This window comes from Xenopus laevis, chromosome 9_10L, assembly GCF_017654675.1.
Source record: "Xenopus laevis strain J_2021 chromosome 9_10L, Xenopus_laevis_v10.1, whole genome shotgun sequence".
NCBI classification, from domain to species: Eukaryota; Metazoa; Chordata; class Amphibia; order Anura; family Pipidae; genus Xenopus; species Xenopus laevis.
The window spans coordinates 49,970,712-49,989,761 of NC_054387.1; the positions used below are offsets into that span (position 1 = coordinate 49,970,712).

At 41.5% G+C, this 19,050-nt stretch overlaps 1 protein-coding gene across 4 annotated transcripts; it reads right to left on the reverse strand.

The window, feature by feature from the left end:
* Positions 1–4,062: 4,062 nt before the first annotated feature.
* Positions 4,063–19,045, reverse strand: LOC108701152 (zinc finger protein 182). Of its 4 annotated transcripts, XM_018235414.2 has the most exons (10): positions 18,480–18,615; positions 17,737–17,824; positions 15,540–16,367; positions 13,700–13,847; positions 11,244–11,318; positions 10,884–10,961; positions 9,645–9,731; positions 8,081–8,146; positions 7,080–7,163; positions 4,063–6,465 (listed from the first exon to the last, which is right to left on the reverse strand). In XM_018235414.2, the coding sequence occupies exons 3-10, from the start codon at positions 16,356–16,358 to the stop codon at positions 5,801–5,803; spliced, it is 2,022 nt and encodes a 673-aa protein (XP_018090903.1). In that variant the 5' UTR covers positions 16,359–16,367; positions 17,737–17,824; positions 18,480–18,615; the 3' UTR covers positions 4,063–5,800. The 4 variants fall into 4 exon arrangements, with proteins under 4 accessions (XP_018090903.1, XP_018090904.1, XP_018090901.1 ...); XM_018235415.2 differs by lacking the exons at positions 17,737–17,824; positions 18,480–18,615 and adding an exon at positions 18,951–19,045; XM_018235412.2 differs by lacking the exon at positions 17,737–17,824 and having other exon boundaries at positions 18,480–19,032.
* Positions 19,046–19,050: the final 5 nt, after the last annotated feature.

The window sequence follows — 19,050 nt, forward strand, 5'->3', positions numbered from 1 at the left end:
CCAAAATGAATTATCAATTGTAAATTTACAATTCACGTCTCAATTTAAAAAAATCCTTAAATTACAAGGAACAGCAACTGCTTCGAAATTTTCCAAGGAGTTTGAAAATGATTTTTCCCCAGTCATGGCAGCCAGCGTCGGACTGGGCCGGCCCTCATGGGACCCCGCAGGCCCAGCCCCCCTCAGCTAATCTCTGGGCACCCACTGGACCAGGCCCCTGATCTCCAGGACCCCAAATAAAATTCATTGCGGTGCCAGTAGTGAAGGCGTGTCAGCATCCGCGTATGCATGTTCGCTCATCTGCATTTGCGCCTATGTGCAGACATTTGCACATGTGCATTGTCGCACATAATTTGGTCGTTGGGCGTTGGTTAACCCGGTGGGCCCCTCCATGTCCAGTCCATGATGGAAGCAGCTCATAAATCACTGTTTAAATTGGATTAAAGGGATGGTTCACCTTTAAGTTAACTTTTAGTATGCAATAGATTGGCCCTACTAGAAATAACAGTAATAACAATTTAAACTTTCAGCTCAAGTGACAAATAACAATAGGACCTTATATAGGGTTCGGTGGGTAGGAGGCTAATAACCTGTTGGTTTAGGTGCCTCCTGGGGGGTGCGTGGTTTGGTTGTTGTTGATCTTGTAGTTGGTCTCTGAGGTACTGGGACGATTCCACGACCAACGGTTGTTCCGTCAGTAGTGCTGTATCATACCATGTTGTACATCTAAATGTGTGTACTGTGAGATGTCTAATTTGTTGTGGTAAGAATTCTTTGTATGTTGTCCATGTCTTAACATTTTTTGTAGCATTCTGTCCCTTTCTGATTGTGGCTTCTAGCCAATCCATATGGAAGAGATAATGTAGTGTTTATGATAAATAATAAAATCAGGAAAGAAGAAAACGTGCACAGTTAAACCCCATAGGCTTTTACTGCCTCTGCCAAATGGGTTATACTGGGCTTTCCAGTAGCGTAAGTTCCTTCCATAATATTTAATATACATCTTTCACATCAGTCCCAGCCCCAGTGCAGCTTACATTCTAAAGTTCCTATTATATTCCCACACAGACTACCATCAATATAATTGAGAGTCACCTTGTTGGAGGTCCAGAGTACCTAGAGGAAAACCCAGTCAGACAAACAAGAACATGCAGGTGAGAACCACATTTGTATGTTGATGCTGTCCTCTCCCGATGGGTCTCCAAAGGCCACCATTATGTGTAGGTGGCCAAATTGGGCAATGATCAACTCATTCGGTGATCTCACCAAACAATATCTTAGTTTAACATGCAAGATTTCACTCCAGTCACCCACAGCAGCAGCCACCCTAAATGGGGAACAACTAGTTGGCCCACCAGCACCAGCAAAGCATTATATGTGCTGGTCATAGAGTTGGGGTGAGGGAGCCTAAATATTTAGGGACAGATTTACTAAAGGGCGAAGTGAATAACGCTGGCGAAGATTTGCCAGCGTTACCGTTTTCAGGGACTTTGCCGATTTACTAACGGGGGCAGACGTCACTTCGCTAGCGAAGAAGATAGACTCTAGCGGTGATTCGCATTCTATCGCCAGGCAAATTTTCGCTCTGGCAAATGGACGTTACTCTGCAAATTCACTAAGATGCGGATTTGACTGAATGTTACCTCTTTCGCCAGACTTGCCTTTGCCAGCTCAGACCAGGCGAAGTGCACTGGAGTGCATAGATCTTCCTCATTCTTCTGTTACTAACATCATATTTTTTGGTGGAAAAAAAAAAAAACGCTGGCGTCTTTTCCTTTTTGATAGTGTTAGCCTGCAAAATGCCGTAATTTTTTTGGGGGTAACTGGGTTCCACCCTACATTTTCTAACATAGGGAATATTAAGGGGCAGATTTATCAAGGGTCAAATTTCGAAGTGTAAAAAACCACGAAATTCGTCCATCAAATGGCATTACTTTGATATTTGAAGTCAAAGTTTTTTTAAATCAAATTTGGTCATATTCAGTCGAAGTAAAATCGTTCGATCGTACCATGAAATCCTTCAAATCGAACAATTCAAATGATTTAATAGATCGATCGATTTTACTTCGACTTCTAAAAACTTAGCCAAATGTTGGCTATAGGTTCAAGGAGGTCCCCATAGGCTAACATAGCAATTCGGCAGGTTTAAGGTGGCAAAGTGTCGAAGTCGAACTTTTTTAAATAGACAGTACTTCGATTTTCAAAGTCAAACTTTCTTTACTTTGAATCGGAGTTGAAGTCGAATTTAGGCCTATTCGATGGTCGAAGTACCCAAAAATTAGTTTGAAAGTTTTAAAATTCAGAAAATTCACTTCGACCCTTAGTAAATGGGCCCCTAACTATACAGTGGAATCATGTACAGGGCATTAGAACAACTCTATTGTCTTTATTAAGGTTCCCTGGACTTGTGTAATGTAATGTATTTGCTGCAACATATAAGTCCATTGAACTTTAAATTTCCTGCCATATGCAAATTAGCCTGAGCGAAGACCTCTAACGAAGTTGCGCTAGGCAAATTTGCAACTTCGCATTTTAGTAAATTAGCGTTGTCTGAGCGAATTTTCACCCGGCAAAGTGTTGCCGTGGCTGCGAAGCCATTGCTGGCCAATTGTCGTTGTTTAGTAAATTTACCCCTCAGTTTTATAGCACCCCAAGATTCCATATGTCAGCACCATGAACACTCAACTGTCCAACAGAGACCAGGGTGAACACAGGGTATGAGGATACATTATGTGCATTGGATATTTTCTACCTAGAATTCCTGTGTGTGTTTTTTTTTTATAGCTTACATGATTTAGTCCTCCATAGAAGTGTGCTTAGGGTATCAAATCAAACGGGAATCAGTACACATTCATACAAAAACATTTATTAACAAGCCAGAAAAGGCAATAGCTTGTCCAGTACTGGATCTATACACAGACTGAATCTCAGTATTTACAGCAAGTGCAGAAAGCTTTAATGTTCAGTGACTGCTTAAATGGATCAAAGAGACATAATAGAAAGTGCTGACTTTAATGTATGTTTCTAGTGTTCAGATTTCTTGGAATGGGCAGCTAGTGATGGTGTGTACATTGTAGCCTAGAGGAAGGTAACAACAACCAAGTGCAAATTGTCTTAGAATAACATATCAGTGTATTGTGCCCTCAGAGAGAAATTAGGGAACCCAACGAACCCCTAAATGTAAAGTAAAGGTGCACTATACTTGCCTGTATAGAAGAGCTCAGGTGCCAAAGATGATGTATCTGCACAATTGTACACAGTGATTGGGATACAATGATTACAATATGTCAGACAGAACGGTTAGCCTGCACGAATATTAAAAGAACAGGATGATGACAAAGAGGGATAAAGTGTAATGTGCGCTATTCAAACCATGGGTCCTGGGTCTATGATGGTGTTAATGTGTGGGAGAGAAGAGTGAGTATAATAAACTTAAAATATGGATGCTGGTGCTATTGTGAGCTGGGTCCTCCGATTGCATTTTTATTCTGTGACTTGTTACAAAGCATAGACTAGCAAGCATGTGTGGGATAGAACCACAAGCATGTATGAGATAGAATGGAAAGAATGAATGCAACTTTGTAGATATGGGGCAGAATAACAAGCATGTTTGAGAACTGCAAGAATATGTGGGATAAAATAGCAAGAATGGCTTTAAAGGAACAGTAACGTCAAAAAATAAAAGTGTTTTAAAGTAATGATAATATAATGCAGTGTTGCCCTGCACTGGTAAAACTGATGTGTTTGCTTAAGAAACACTACTATTGTTTATATAAATAGGCTGCTGTCTAGCAATGGGGGCAGCCATTCAAAGGAGAAAAAGCTCAAGTTACACAGCAGATAGCAGATAAGCTATGTCTGTCTAATGGTGTTATCTGTTATCCATTAGTTAACCTGTGCCATATAGCCGTTTTTCAATTTCCGCCATTGCTCCACAGCAGCTTGTTTATATGAACTCTATTAGTGTTTCTGAAGCAAACAGATCAGTTTTACCAGTGCAGGGCAACAGTACATGATATTTTCATCACTTTAAAAAACTTAAATTTTTTGGTGTTACTGTTCCTTTAACTATGTAAGTGTGTGGGGCAGTGTTGTGAGCTGGGCCCTCTGATTGTATTTTTACGCTGTAACTCTTGTTTGTTAAATTGTTATAAGACATCTGTTTGTTATAAATTGTGATGCATAAATTGCTGGCACTATAAATAAGCGAGGATGTTGTAGGGTTGCCACTTCACCCCTTCAAAACAGAACACATATGAAATCCACAGCCTGCATGTCTAATTAGCAATTCATTCAGATGCATGCTGCAGACTGAACTGATTTATGTGCAGCCATGCATCATAATGAATTGCTAATTAGCTATGCAGGCTGTGGATTGCATATGTGTTTGGTTTAAAAGGGGTGAGGTGGCAACCCTAGGATGACGGAACGGCAAGCATTGTGGGACAGAATGACAAGTATGGATGGAACTGTATACGTGAGGGGTGAAACGTGTACCATCCTGACTGGGCTTGAATCAGCGACCTGCAGGTTACTATGGCTATAGTATAGTCATGGCTATAGGTATCCTTGTATTTCCATGATATGCATGGTGAACTTAGCTGTTGCTGCATATTGGCCATTAGTCTGGCTATAAAACCCCCTGCTCTGCACTGACTCACTGCCTGTTATAGGTCATGCTTGCTTGGTCCTAGTTGCTGTGTTCCCTTTTATTGCTGGTCCTTTCCTACCTACCTACTTCTGTCCTGTATGCAATGTTCCCTCTAAGGCCCTTGTTCATGTGCACACAAATTTTGAGGCCAACAAATTCTGGTGCACACAAAATTTTTTGAAAACACAAAATTTTGTATAAATTCTCACCTGAGCACACCGTTTTTTTTTTTTTAAACAGCACATGCAAGTTTAAAATGTCTGCACAAAAGAATGTTTTTGCACACAGAGCCAAGAAGGAATTAGAGGGAACATTGTCAGTGGTTCTGTCGATGGCTTGTTCCTGGCCTTGAGTTTGCCTCATGATTCTGCTCCTGTTATCTGGTTCTGACCCGGCCTCTCGGACTACCTCCAGCTCTTTCCTTACAGGCTCCTTCCCAGAGTATACGTACAGCACCTCTTGCCTGTGGGTGTACTGGATTATCGTGCGGTCCTAGCAGCACTCCGTGTATCTGAGATCCAAGCTCAAAGGAGCCAGTTATAGGCAGAAGAGCACGCCTAGACAGGTTGTGAAAAATTCGTGTTACAAAGTATAGTATGACAAGCATGTGACAAGCACTACAGAAATATATGGGATAGAATGATAATAATGGACCTAACTGTGTATGTGTAACTATGTTACAAAGCATAGAAAGGAAAGCATGTGTGGGATAGAACTGCAAGAATATGCGGGATAAAACTACAAGTCATGTGTAGGATAGAACAATAAGCCTGGATGTAACTACATTTGGGGCAAAATGGTAAAAATGCATGTTATTAAACATAAAATGGCAACCATATGTAGGATGGGATGAATGGATGTAATTGTATGTATGGAGCAGAATGGTGCTTATGAGTGTTGTAAAGCATTGTACCCTGAGTTATTCTTTGAAATACCCAAGAAAGCATCTGGTTTATCTAAGTGCTATTGGCTAATAAACAATTACATCAATCATTTTCTTGGAATTTAACAGAAGTGTAACAGAAGTAGAGTGTGAAACTAGAAAACCTAAATTGCCAATGAAAAGGATTCTATTTCATAGGCTTAGGCCTCTTGCGCGATAAGTCTCTGTTCATTAAATAATGAATTACAATTATAGGATCCTTCACATCAACTGAAAATGGGTGTTTTTTCCAGTCTGTGGAATTTTAGATGGTTTTTAAGCTTTGATCTTTTGTCGAATCTGTTCCCACACAGTTTGCACCTATAAACATCCAACCCTTTGTGTTTCTTCTGGTGTAAAACAAGGGAGCCCTTTTGGACAAAGCAACTGCCACATTCGTCGCACATATATGGTTTGTCCCCAGGGTGGACCCTCATGTGCGCCGCAAACTGGACTTTGTGTTCATACTGGACTCCACAAATAGGGCAGGTGTAGACATTCTCCTCTTTATGAGTTTTCTGGTGTTTGATAAGCTGAGACTGGAACCGGAAAGCTTTCCCACAAGTTGGGCACCTCAGTGACTTGGCAATGTGCTTTCTCCGATGGACAGCCAGCTGATTTTTGTCAGGAAAGCATTCGTTACATGCTCTGCACCTATGCGGCCGGTCTTTGCTTTGGCTGTCGGTATCTGAGGCGACCACCCTTTTCTTTATTATTACCGACTTATTAGGGCAATTGAAAGAGTCTGTAGATGTGCTAATTTTATAAGTGGTCCGGTGGTATTCATTAGATTTGTGTTCTCCAGGCCAGCATGAAGCACCGGCAACCTCCTCATCTAAACTGGCTGGTTTGAGGCATTTGTTGAACATGCTCCTACTGGGATGAAACTCATCTGTTAGGGTGACAAATGTAGGAGTAAAATTAGAGAACTCTGTCCTTTAGGCAGAAATCTGTCCTCAGCTCTCACAAACAGGCACATCCTCAAACAGAGAAGTGGAGCAGAGATAACCCCAGCCCTGGCAAACAAGGAGATTAGTCAACTCTCGACTTATTTCCTCTAGTGCGGGCGACTATGCTCCAAATGCTTTCCCATTGGCAATAAATTTGCTTTGAGAGGAAACTTCAGGTAATTTAAGATGGCCATGCTCATTGTCCAGGATTATTCATCAGTACCCTCTAGTCCAGTGATCCCCAACCAGTAGCTCATGAGCAACATGTTGCTCTCCAACCCCTTGGATGTTGCTCTCAGTGTCCTCAAGGCAGGTGCTTATTTTGCTTGGAAAAGCAAGTTTCAATTGCATAAAAACTAAGTAAAGTGCCAATTAGAGACTCCTGTAGGCTGCCAGTCTATATAGGGGCTACCAAATGGCCAATCACAGACCTTATTTGGCACTCCAAGGGATTTTTTCATGCTTGTGTTGCTCCCCAACTCTTTTTATAATTGAATGTGGCTCATGGGTAAAAAATGTTGGGGACCCCTGCTCTAGTCTAAGTGAAAGGGATTACCTGATGAGTCCAAATGTGGATCCTGGGAAGAGTTCAGATGACTATCTGTTACAGTAATTTCTTCAATCTCTTCTTTAATGTTATCTTAAAAGAAAAAAAGGCATCATTCACTCAAAATGCTTCCAGTACAGATTAGGCATGGTTGAAAGATCCTTCTGTCTTTTACATAATCAGTACTCCTGTTCTGACTTTTATAAATGTGTAATCCTGTGTATCACCGTGGGTTTGGCCTGTACCAGTAAGTATGGTGCCCATTTATCTTACAAGGAATGATAAGTGGGTTGGGCATGTATACTGAAAACTGAAAAAATTGTGTATTTTGGCTCTTCTCTGCTCCCCTTTTTGCTCCTGTTCTCTTTCTCCTTTTGATATTTCTAGCATTCTTCTCATTATTCTGTGCCCCCCCCAGAGTTTTGCTTTACTCTCCACACAACCTCCCTCTTTGCTCCACTTCTTTCTTTCCTGCTCCCATGCCCTTTTCTCTCCTGCTCCTCATTCACTCCCTCTCTTGATGAGCTCTTTGGCTTCTCCCTCCAATATCTATTTAGAAATATTTGTGATTCTCCAATAGGTGTGGGGGAGGGGCTCCCAGATGTTCTACTTGTAAAGAGGCAACAGCACGACATTTGCAAGAGCTCCACACACCCCCAAACCTTACGTAACAATGACCATGGATTTCTTGATTCCACCATCCTGTCTACTCACACCTTCTTCCCTGCATTTGGAATTGTGATATGTCTATTCCTTCCAGCAAAGTTATTTCTTTCTTTATTCTGTTTATTTCCATCAGGATCTATTAGATGCCAGGGTGCAGTCACTACCCTTATGGTTACTCCTCTGGCACAAATCTATGCTCATCATCACACCAAAATATTGGACAGGAGGACATCCAGCTATAAAAAAATAAAGCTTTGATTCTGAGTTATTAGGTCCATTGGCTAGATAGAGTATAGGGGCCACCAACCTACTGGTCCACTTCGTAGAGCTTAGGTTACTGTTACCTATTGGGGAGTCTATAGCTGGCATGGTAAAATCTGGTTCTTCAGATGCATCTTCTTCTAAATCATCTAAAAATGAAACAGATAGGAATGTTTGTCTTTTTTTAGTGATCTGAAACTCAAACTAGAATTCCCAGCATCCCTTGACGTCTTAAAGCTGCTGAAAACGGTAGGAGGTACACGCCAGTTCTTTTGTAAAATGAACAACAAACAACTTTCTAATGCAAAAATCATTTGTATTGTGACCACATAATCCCTGCCTTCCCCATTGCTAGGGGAATAGTACAGCCCATCAGGGCATTCCCATAAATCAGGGGACCCCAACCATTTTTACCCATGTGCTGCATTTATATGGAAAAAGAGTTGGGGAGCAGCACCTGCATGAAAAAAATAGTGGGGTGCCCAATAAGGGCTATGATTGGCTAATTGGTAGCCTCTATGTGGACTGGCAGACTACATGGGGCTCTGTTTGGCAATAAATCTGGTTTTTATGCAACCAAAACTTGCTTCCAAGCCTGGAATTCAAAAATAAGCACCTACTTTGAGGCCACTGGGAGCAACAGCCAAGGTGTTTGTGAGCAACACGAGCCACTGGTTGGTGATCACTGCTCTGTATGATCATACAATTAGAAGCAGTTTTTTTCTTAAAATTAAACTTAATTGGCTTAAGGAAATTATAAGGAACAATTTTCATCTCCCCACAATGATTTGTTTTTAGGCACATTAAATCTGCAGTGTCACTTAGAAAGTGTGTTGCCTGGGCATTTTATTTGCACAGAGGCCCAAAAATAGTGACTGTCTATTGCAGTAATCCCCAACCAGTAGCTCGTAAGCAACGTGTTGCTCACCAATCCCTTGAATGTTGCTCCCAGTGGTACCAAAGCAGGTGTTTTTTATTAATTTTGAGTTTGGAGGCAAGTTTTGGTTGCATTAGGGCTCTTACAGACGAGTGTTTGAAGCTGCGCTCCCCTGCGTTCCGTTTTTACGCGTTCAGCCGCAGGGGAGCGCAGGAGTAGACGCATTCAGTTTTTTTCAATGTGGCTGTACTCAAATGGGCGCATGTAGGCGCCGAACTCAGGTTGAGATGCAACATGCTGCATTTTTCCTGCGTTCAGCGCCTACATGCGTCTGTGTGAGTACAGCCCCATTAAAAGAAACTGAATGCGTCTACTCCTGCGCTTCCCTGCGGCTGAACGCATAAAAACGGAGTGCAGCTTCAAATGCTCGTCTGTAAGAGCCCTAAACAGGTTGTACTGCCAAACAGAGCCTCCAATAGGCTGCCAGCCCACATAGGAGCTTCCAAATAGCCAATCACAGCCTGTAACTGGGCTGCTTGTGTTGCTCTCCAACTTATTTTACATTTGAATGTGGCTCACGGGTAAATAAGGTTGGGGATCCCTGGTCTATTGCATCTTAGCCACAATCCACAGACAGTCAGTCCACGCCTGCATTTAGGCCTTCAGGGTCGCCCCACCAAGAGAAGCAGACCCCATAGCATAGGAAGTGCAGTTATGGACTCTGTCCACAAATGAAATACATAAGGTAACATTATCAATGATTGTGTTACCTGAGAGATAAGCCAATGCTGCAGTCTCAGCAGCACTCAAACAGTTGTCCGTAATAGCAACTTCTTCTGCTTCTTCTTTAATATCACCTGAAGGCACAATCATTTAGTTATTTAAAGCCATTTTGGTTTGATAATGATTCTCAAGATTTGGAATTAAAACCTCGTTATGAGCAAATGTGCCAATTCATTCCTTTTCTGCTGCTACAACGGGTTAGATGTTTACAATATTCATATTTAATTTCTATCCCTTTTTAACTCCGTGTACGGAGATGTTTCTATTGCTGGTGACATACAGCTCTATTGTCAGAGAGCAGAATGACAATATCACTGGAAGCTTAGGCTGGTCATATATAAGCAGCTGAATTGACTCACTTCTCCTCAGGCAGGAAGTGATGTCACAGCAAGCTAATATGGCAGTTGTTATCCTAAACAAACAAAAACAGTGTCTAGAGCGGTTTACTCAGGTATGGAAAAGCATTCTAAAGAATAAAAATGGCATTTTATCTTGCACTGTTGTGGCTAATCTATTGGCAATAAACTGCCTTGGTAGCTTTCCTTCTCCTATAAAGGTATGTTCCGATCATTCAATGGAACAGCAGGAAGTGGAACCCCAGCTCATCTGCCAATGCACCTTGTACTGGTCAACATGAGGCATCAGCAGATGACATTTTCATACCTTAGTAGGAGTTGGAATGGTAGGGCAAACATACATGTACCAATAATCGCATGATTTCATATAGTGATATCTGCTCAGATTTGGTCAGGTCAATTGGGGGCATCCCTTTAGGATAAGCCTGGGATCCTAGCCATTTGAGGATGTCCAGCTAGTGTTATACTACTTCTGTCAGAATTCCCTAAAAGCTCTGGCTTTTAGAGGTCACTGGGAGTTGTAGTTTAGCTAGTCTATAGAGCTTCAGGCTGCAGATCCTAGGGTTAGTGGTCTGTAAAAAAATAAATTGGAAACCTCAGTGAGCAACACAAAGGGGAACTCATAATATTCAGATATGTTTGTCGTCTCTGAAATTACAGTTTCCTGTTCTGCCCAGTTCCTGCTGCCCCCATTGAGTAATCATTGCTCCCCCTAGAGCCTATTAATACAGCAAAACCATTAAAACTGTACGAGAATCAAATGAATTTCATTGTTATTCCAATAACAGGGGAAGGACATGCATTTGCACTGCCCTAATGATTGTCTCTGCAAGTTATGCAAAAAATATGAAGCCATGGACTGTATTTTACCTGTGAGAGAGGGTGCATCGCCAGATACAGATGAATACAATCCATCTTCTGTAATCAACATTTCTTCTGCATCTCTCTCTAAAAGTAATCACAGGAAGTCTGTTTCTATTGGTGTTTTACATATAGTATAAAAGGCACTGTTTCATAGAATAACAAAATCAAGTTTTGATAGAAGCCAGCTAGGTAGCGGAAAGTGTAAACTGGCCATACATGGGGAGATAAAAGCTTCCAGCTTGGCCACTGGAGGGCCTCACACACAACCCAATTAGTTTCCAATACGGCATTTATAAGTCAAACAGTAACACAAACCTAAAGTCAGCCTTGCATGATCCATATAGCTCAACTACTATGTTATTTTACCTTCTGGAGAGTCCAGGGCATAAGGAAGAGAATTCAACTTCAATTCTGAACACACCTTGTCTTGTCTGGAATGATCTAGAAGGGAATAATGGAAAGAGACAATTATGGTGTCAGTGGATCACGCAGCATTAAACATGCATACAGGCTTGTCACAGTCAGGTGTCCATGTAGCTCAGTGCTCTCCTAACATGTGCCATGGTGTTGGGTTATCTGCTGTTTCACTTTGTTTGTGGGCTGGATTATTATATTCAGTGATGTAATACACAGAGATCTACAGGGCCCATTGGAGTTAATCTCTTAATAATTTCATATATTTTATTGTTATTTGCCTGGCGTTGAGTCCAGTTTGTGATTCAGAGTGGAAATCAAATTCTTGTTTTTAGCTTCAAAGGTTTCTTTGAGATTATCTGGGAGAAAAATTTTTTTTTTTTTTATTCCGTGGCAAATCACAAGGCCCCCTTCTTCTGCCTGTCCCTTCACCCCATGCTCCAGGTAGATTCTTCTTTGCAGCAGTCCAGGTCTCCCACTTCAACAGAGCCCCTAATAGTCCTGCCTGTCCCCACACCGATGGAGGCCCTGCCTTCAGGAGAGAACTTTAAAGGTAAAGCAAACCCTAAAATTAAAAAACCCCTACCCTACATAGACCCTCCTCCTCTCCAACGTAGCTGCTACCCCGGTAATCTCCCCGGTAATCTCCCGGTAAATGCCCGGTCTTTACTTACTCCTCGGTGCAGATTCTGTCCAGCAGAGTTTACGAGCGCCATCTTCTTCTCTTTGGTAATCTTCGGGAAGTAAGTACCGTATCGTGACAACTGCGCATGCGACAAAACTCATGGAAATTGCCAAAGCGCCGGGAGAAATTACAGAAGCAGCTGAAGATGATGCCTGTGAACTCGGCTTGACAGAATCGCACCGTGGTAAAGTAAAGAGGGAGGGGGGTCTATGTAGGGTAGGCTTTTTTTTAACTTTAGGGTTTGCTTCTCCTTTAAATTTAAGAGTTAAAGCTCCTTCTTTAGGAAGTTTCTCTCATGCTACTGCTTAAAGGACAACGTAAAGGAGAATTCAACCCCCCAACTAATAAAAACCCCTTCCCCATACCCTCCATAGTCCCCCCTATCTGCTCCCCCACGCACAGGTGTTAACACCTGTAAATGCCCCATAGCCTGTAATTACCCCTCATTGCAGAGCTAACGGGCGCCATCGCTTCAGTAATCTTTGGGTCTTCTTCCGGCGATTCGGTAATTTTCTGCACTTTCGGCACATGCGCAGTTATCACGAAGCAGAAAATTGCTCCAACTGCGCATGCACCTTACTTACCGATGCACTAAAGATGGCGCCCGTGAGCTCCACTACACTGGCACATTGATGTGGTCCTCTTCCCAGGCCTTATGGTAACCCCGGTGGGCCAATGATCGGATCAGCCCAATTTGGCCCACTGCTTGGATGGCCGAATCTGTCTGAGATCTGCTTATTCAGCAACCTTAACAAATGGGTGTATAAGCAGCTTTAGTGCAATGCTAATGTGCCTACCACATAGCAAAGCATAGTAAGTAAAGGGGGTAGGTACCCCTTCAACAAATTAGAGAGATGCAAAGTAGGAAATTGAGTTCTGGCTTATTACATTAGACATTCGTTGACTCCACCCTGACTCCACATTTTCTGCTAACTAACTACATTAGAAACATTTATTTTGCACAGGCTGTTTACTAAGCTTCATTTATACTCTGAACAGTAAGCACTATGTCACCAAAACAACTATACGGAAATGTTCCCAGTACATATTAGCTGCTTGCAATGTCCTGAGGCAGAAAATTTCCTTTGTAATCTGACTTCCTGTACAGTTTATGCCCTCTGTGCTACAGCCCAGCAGGACATTCTTCTGAGAGATCATACATTCAGCAGCACAAAGGGAAACTGTTTCCTGTCAGTCGTTTACAGACAGTGCTGTCATGTTCTATACATTTCATTCCGCCAAAATAATTCCTTTTATAGCAAAACAACATACGGGAGATTATTTTATAACTGCAATAAAAGTGTCCTGTTCAGCCTTTATTTCTTGGCCCTGCCATGTTGTCTCTAAGGGAGTGGGAGCAGTGTTCTGTTGCTCAGAGCAGCCGTTTAAGTTAAAAGTCAGAATTTAAAGGGGTTGTTCACCTTTAAATTAATGTTTATGATGATGTAGAGAGTGATATTCTGAGACAGTTTGCAATTGGTTTTCATTTCTTATTATGTGTGGTTTGTGAGTAATTTAGTTTTTTATTCAGCAGCTCTCCAGTTTGCAATTTCAGCAATCTGGTCGCTAGGGCTCAATTTACCATAGAAACCATGCACTGGTTTAAATAAGAGCCTGGAATATGAATAGGAGAGGATCTGGATAGAAAGAGGAGTAATAAAAATTAGCAATAACAATAAATCAATTTTCTTTAATTCATTTAATAAAGGGAAAACATGGTTACCTGTCCCACTTCTTTTTGGCTGTTGGAATTTGCTGAAGGGCTGTTCTGCTTCAGGCAACATATCCTTGTAACACTCCCAGTGTTGCCCTATGTACTCCCACTCCTGCTTTGAGAAATAAACTGCCAAATCCTCGATTTTGATAGGAACCTGCAGAAGACAATTAGATTAGGACAAGAATTAAAAACATAAATGGATTCAAGCTGAACAAATGAAATCCACAAAAATGAGATCCACAATTAGTGCAGATGCTAAGCATTCACATTAAGTTCTATAAAGCCTAATGTAAGTGTTTCGGTCCATAGTAGGCACAGTTCTTAATGTGCAGTACTATTTCTGCTATCATGTGGTAACTATTTCCTTTTTCTAGCAGATTGAATACAAGAAGTATCACTTTTTTTGAACACTGGTATAAAGGTTACAAATGTATCACTATGTAGCAATTGTGTGGACAATATGTTTTATAGACACTGCTACTGGATACAGGATTTTAGAAAAACTGGAACTAGAGATGCACCAAATCCAGGATTCGGTTCAGTATTTGGACATTTTCAGCAGGATTCGGATTCGGCCGAATCCTTAAAATCATGTGACTTTTCGTTAAGAAACAAGGAAGTAAAAACTAGGGATGCACCGAATCCCTGTTTTGGATTCAGCCAAACCCCCGAATCTTTCACGAAAGATTCAGCCGAATACCGAACCAAATCCAAATTTGCATATGCAAATTAGGGGTGGGAAGGGAAAACTTTTCCTTCCTTGTGATGCAATTTGCCTCCTTGTGATGCGATTTGCCTCCCCGTCCCTAATTTGCATATGCAAATTAGGATTTGGTTCTGCCAGGCAAAAGGATTCGGCTGAATCCGAATCCTGCTGAAAAAAGGCGAATCCGGAATCCTGGATTCGGTGCATCCCTAGTAAAAACATACTTTGTGCGTGGCTATCTTTTTCCCTCCCCCTCGCTGATTTGCATATGCAAATTAGGGTTCGGATTTGGCCGAATCTTTCACAAAGGATTCGGGGGTTCAGCCGAAACCAAAAAAGTGGTTTCGGTGCATCCCTAACTGGAACTAAAGATTTGCACGCACTTATTGGACATTTTACTTATGAACTGGGAAACCTGATATAATGATTGGACTTTGGACATACCCTTTTTTGATTAATTGTTCACTAAAGGAATAGTAACGCCAAAAAATTTAAAAGTTTAAGTAATGAAAATAACGGTTCCTCTACACTGTTAAAATCTGTTTGCTTCAAAAACACTACTATAGTTTATATAAATAAGCTGCTGTGTAGCAATGGTGGCAATTAGAAAAAGGCTATATGGCACAGGTTAAATAGTGGATAACAGATAACACCATTATGTTCTACAGAGCTTATCTATCTGCTGTTTAACCTGAGCCTTTTCTCCTTTGAATGGCTGCCCCCATTGCTACACAGAAGCTTATTTATATAAAAAAAAGTAGTGTTTCTGAAGCAAACACAGCAGGACAACACTGCATTATTTTTTTGAACACATTCATTTTTTTGATGTTACTTATGTTTAAAAGGCCTGCATGTTCTGTTTCGTGTTACACTTGATAAAGGGCACATAAGGCCCAAAACATGTTGTATATCGGTAGTCGGCAATAAAAGAATATTCACAGCATTTAAACGAGTGCTCTTCTCAATTTCCAAGATTCTAAAGGCCAAATAAATAGTAAGTGCCATCTTACAGCAGCCAGTCCAGGCCTGTGATGCAGTAAAATGATGCAAAAATGACTTCTTCTGCACTTATACTTACTTTAAATGTCATTGTCATGAATTTTATAAGAAACAAGTTGGCAAACACATCCATTCACTTACCTTGCCATCACCCAAAGAGTTTCTCTCCATGAATATGTACGGCCTGACACCCACTGGATACCGACAGTGATAGTGCCGGGAGTTCTTATCCGTTTCATAATCGTTTGTGTACCAAAAGTCCTGCTCGGTCTCTGCGTCGCTGGTGCTTTTGCGGGAGTCTCGTAAGTTGGAGTGATTATAAGGGTAGAAGTGATCGTGCTTTATTTTCCACGCTTCCCCATCAAAATTGTACTCAAACTCAGGCCACAGCACACCTTTGTCGGCCTTCCCAAACATTGGGTCAGTATTTGTTGACTTGTCCACCATTACTTTGGTGGTAGTGGTGGTAGTGGTTGAAGTGGTCTTTGTGGCTGGTTTAACTTCTGGCTCGTCCCGGCTTACATGTGGCGGATCCAGACTTGGGGGAACATATAAAGAAGTTGGGTGGTAGCCGCCATGTTGCTTAATGATAGAGTGGAGCTGAAACTGCATTTCCACCTGGGCTCTCTTGGATGGTGGAAGGCTTCTTAGGTTCTCCGTGACGTACCTATTCTTGACTTTCCCTGGAAAAATTGTGGGGACAGCGTCCGGCTTCAGAACCAGTTTCTTGCCGCTCCAGATGTAACTTTGAGGTGAGAAATGTTTGGAGCACATTCTGTAGAGCCACCTGCTCCGAGACTCTAACACTCGCTGGGCAAAAGCATCCAGGTCCCCAAAGTCATTGCCCGTCTGTATGAGCCACACTTTAATGGCATTGAGGGAATTGGGGAAGCCATGCAGGGTAACTCCGCTGTTCTTCTGGGTAGTATTCTTGCACTCTTTCACTATACACTTAGTCATGATGGGAACCTGGAGAAGACAGCAAAGGTATCACTTAAAACTATACAGAAAAGGCTTTAAGCCATCAGCTGAGCTCATGGTAACGCGATTGGTTGACTGCAAATGGAATTAACAGTAGCCATGACCTTCTCATTTGCTGGCCCTGGAATTCCAAAATAACATCCAATTTTCCAATATACATACATTAAACATTTTCATTGGTTGAAAAGTTATTTGTACATTTAACTGGTATTAAAAGTAACTGTTTTACGTTCTCTGCACTGCTGGCTCTGACTTCTGAAACAGTGTAACAGCAGCCATATGATGAACAGATCTGGAGGGGAACTGACTTCCACTACATTGTTTCAAGAGTCAGAACCAGAGGACAGAAATGAGGCTGCTTTTTTCATTACAATTACAAATGACTTCAAAGGGGTGGTTAACATTTAAGTTAACCTTTAGCGTTTTATAGAATGGCTAATTCTAAGCATCTCTTCAATCGGTCCTTCATTTTTTTCTTTTTTATAGCTTTTGAAAAATGTGCCTCCTTCTTCTGACTCTTTCCAGCTTTTAAATGGGGGTCACTGACCCCATCTAAAAAACAAATGCTCTGTAAGGCTACACATTGATTCTTATTGCTAATTTTTATTACTCATATTTCTATTCAGGCCCTCTCATATTCATATTCCAGTCTCTTATTCAAGGCAATGAATGGTTGCTAGGGTAATTTGGACCCTAGTAACCAGATTGCTGAAATTACAAAGTGGAGAACTGTTAAGTAAAAATGTCATACTAAAAATGAACTCATAGGTGAAAAACCCGAAGGAGACATATTGTGTAAAAATTAAGACTGTACCAGTGCATTATACTCATTTAGATATAGTAGAATTGTGTTAAAAAAACTAGTGTTTCAGGCTGATTTATTGAATATTTCTGCAAAAACCCTAATAATCCCCCCCTTCTCTTCCACTTCCTGCTCCCTGAATTCCCATGCTGTGCAGGGAAGCCAGCCAGCTCTCAGTTTACTGAATTGTAGGACAGGAACCAGCTAGCAGGACCTGATAGGGAACTGAAGACTGTCTGTGCTTGTGTGACTGCAGGGCTGTGATTGGCTGTCCTACTGTGCTTCTGGTAGAGACCACCCCTCATTTGAAACACAGACAGGGACTAGAGAGCTTCTATAGGGAGCTCCAATAAAGGGGCTATTTTAATGAAGATAATATTAAATTTTAGCACCATGTAAAAGCAACACCATATATTACTTATAATTGCCTACAAAATTCGTTTTTTTTTTCCATTTATCCTATATGTCTCCTATAAAGCCACTGTAAATGAGTATTTAATGTTTACTGGAAAGTTGCTTATGCGTAGAGTTCCCCTGTAATAATTTCTAGCTCACCTTAATGATACGTGATCTTACATGATGGAAATGCCTGAGGAGAATGCAATGTCCTTTGACAAGCAGTTTCCTTTGTATGTGTCACTTCCTGTTTTCAGAACAGGAAGCCGATGTTGGCAGAGAGAAAACGTAGTTATCAGTGCAAAGAAGTTCACCAGTGCAGTCAGCAAACAGAAATTAATTTATGTATTCAATGAGATGCATTTCAGATATGAAGGCGAGGTATATCTCGTTTTTTTCAATTTTAGTTCAATGAATGTAAAATGTCAGCAAGGGCAATTTAAACATGGTTCTTGTTGCCACCCAAAGTTTCCCTGTGTGCCAATAGATTAAGGGCAGCAACCAAAGTTTTAACTGTACTACATTTTACATATACTGTAACCCAAATTTACCCTTTAGGCCTGAGCAAGAAAATGACTATACAAGTGCATAAAAAGCAGCTAGGAAATTCTATGAATTCTAAAGAGAAAGCACTGGCTTCTTTACAGACTTTATAAGAACCAATGAGCTTTCTGCTATTGGCTACAGTACACTTTTGCACCAAAATGAATTGGGTCTGTTCCTTTATGCATTGCCAGATCTGACAGATACTGCTCTCAATCGCAATTACATTTGCACATAACATTAAATGCATATTGGAAAGTCACTTAGAATGACATTTTCTTTAATCACATAAAAAAATGTTTTTCGGTTTTATATGCCCTTTAAAAGAGCATAGTAATATTTTTACAGATCTCATTTACCTCTTCTGGCAGACATAGGGTGCGGGAGCTCTTGGGGTCTCTGCTGTCACTCAGAGAAGCATTGGGCCTGATTCCCACCCACAAATATATTTGGCTCTTGATTTCCACCCGCAGGCGCTTCTTTGTTTCAGTCCTGTTCATATAGTTGTCTGGGATCCAGCCAGAAAGAGCTTGGGGTGCCAAATAGCACTCACAGGGATCTCAGTGTCCCAGCTCCCACTCTTGGTATTATTCTGATGTCTTACTGCCCCACCATCACCAAGATGATCTTAGGGACTGTGTTTCCACCTAAAGGATTTAAGGGGGTGCTAACTCCTGCACCCCATCAGTTGCTCTCAGAGTCTTGCTCACATCATCTTAGGTACAGAGTCTAAGCTGCTGCCACCAGATACCTCTGCTTGGCTGTCCTGAAGGTTTGTCTCAGGCTCAGGGCTCCCACTCAGCACCCCTCTCTGTTTAACTTGAACTCACCCTGCTCCTCTGGCACAAGGACTGAGCTTGCACCCAGCACTCCAACCTAGGTGTCTTGCACCCCTATCTCCTCTCCCACCCAGCACCAGTTCCCACTTAG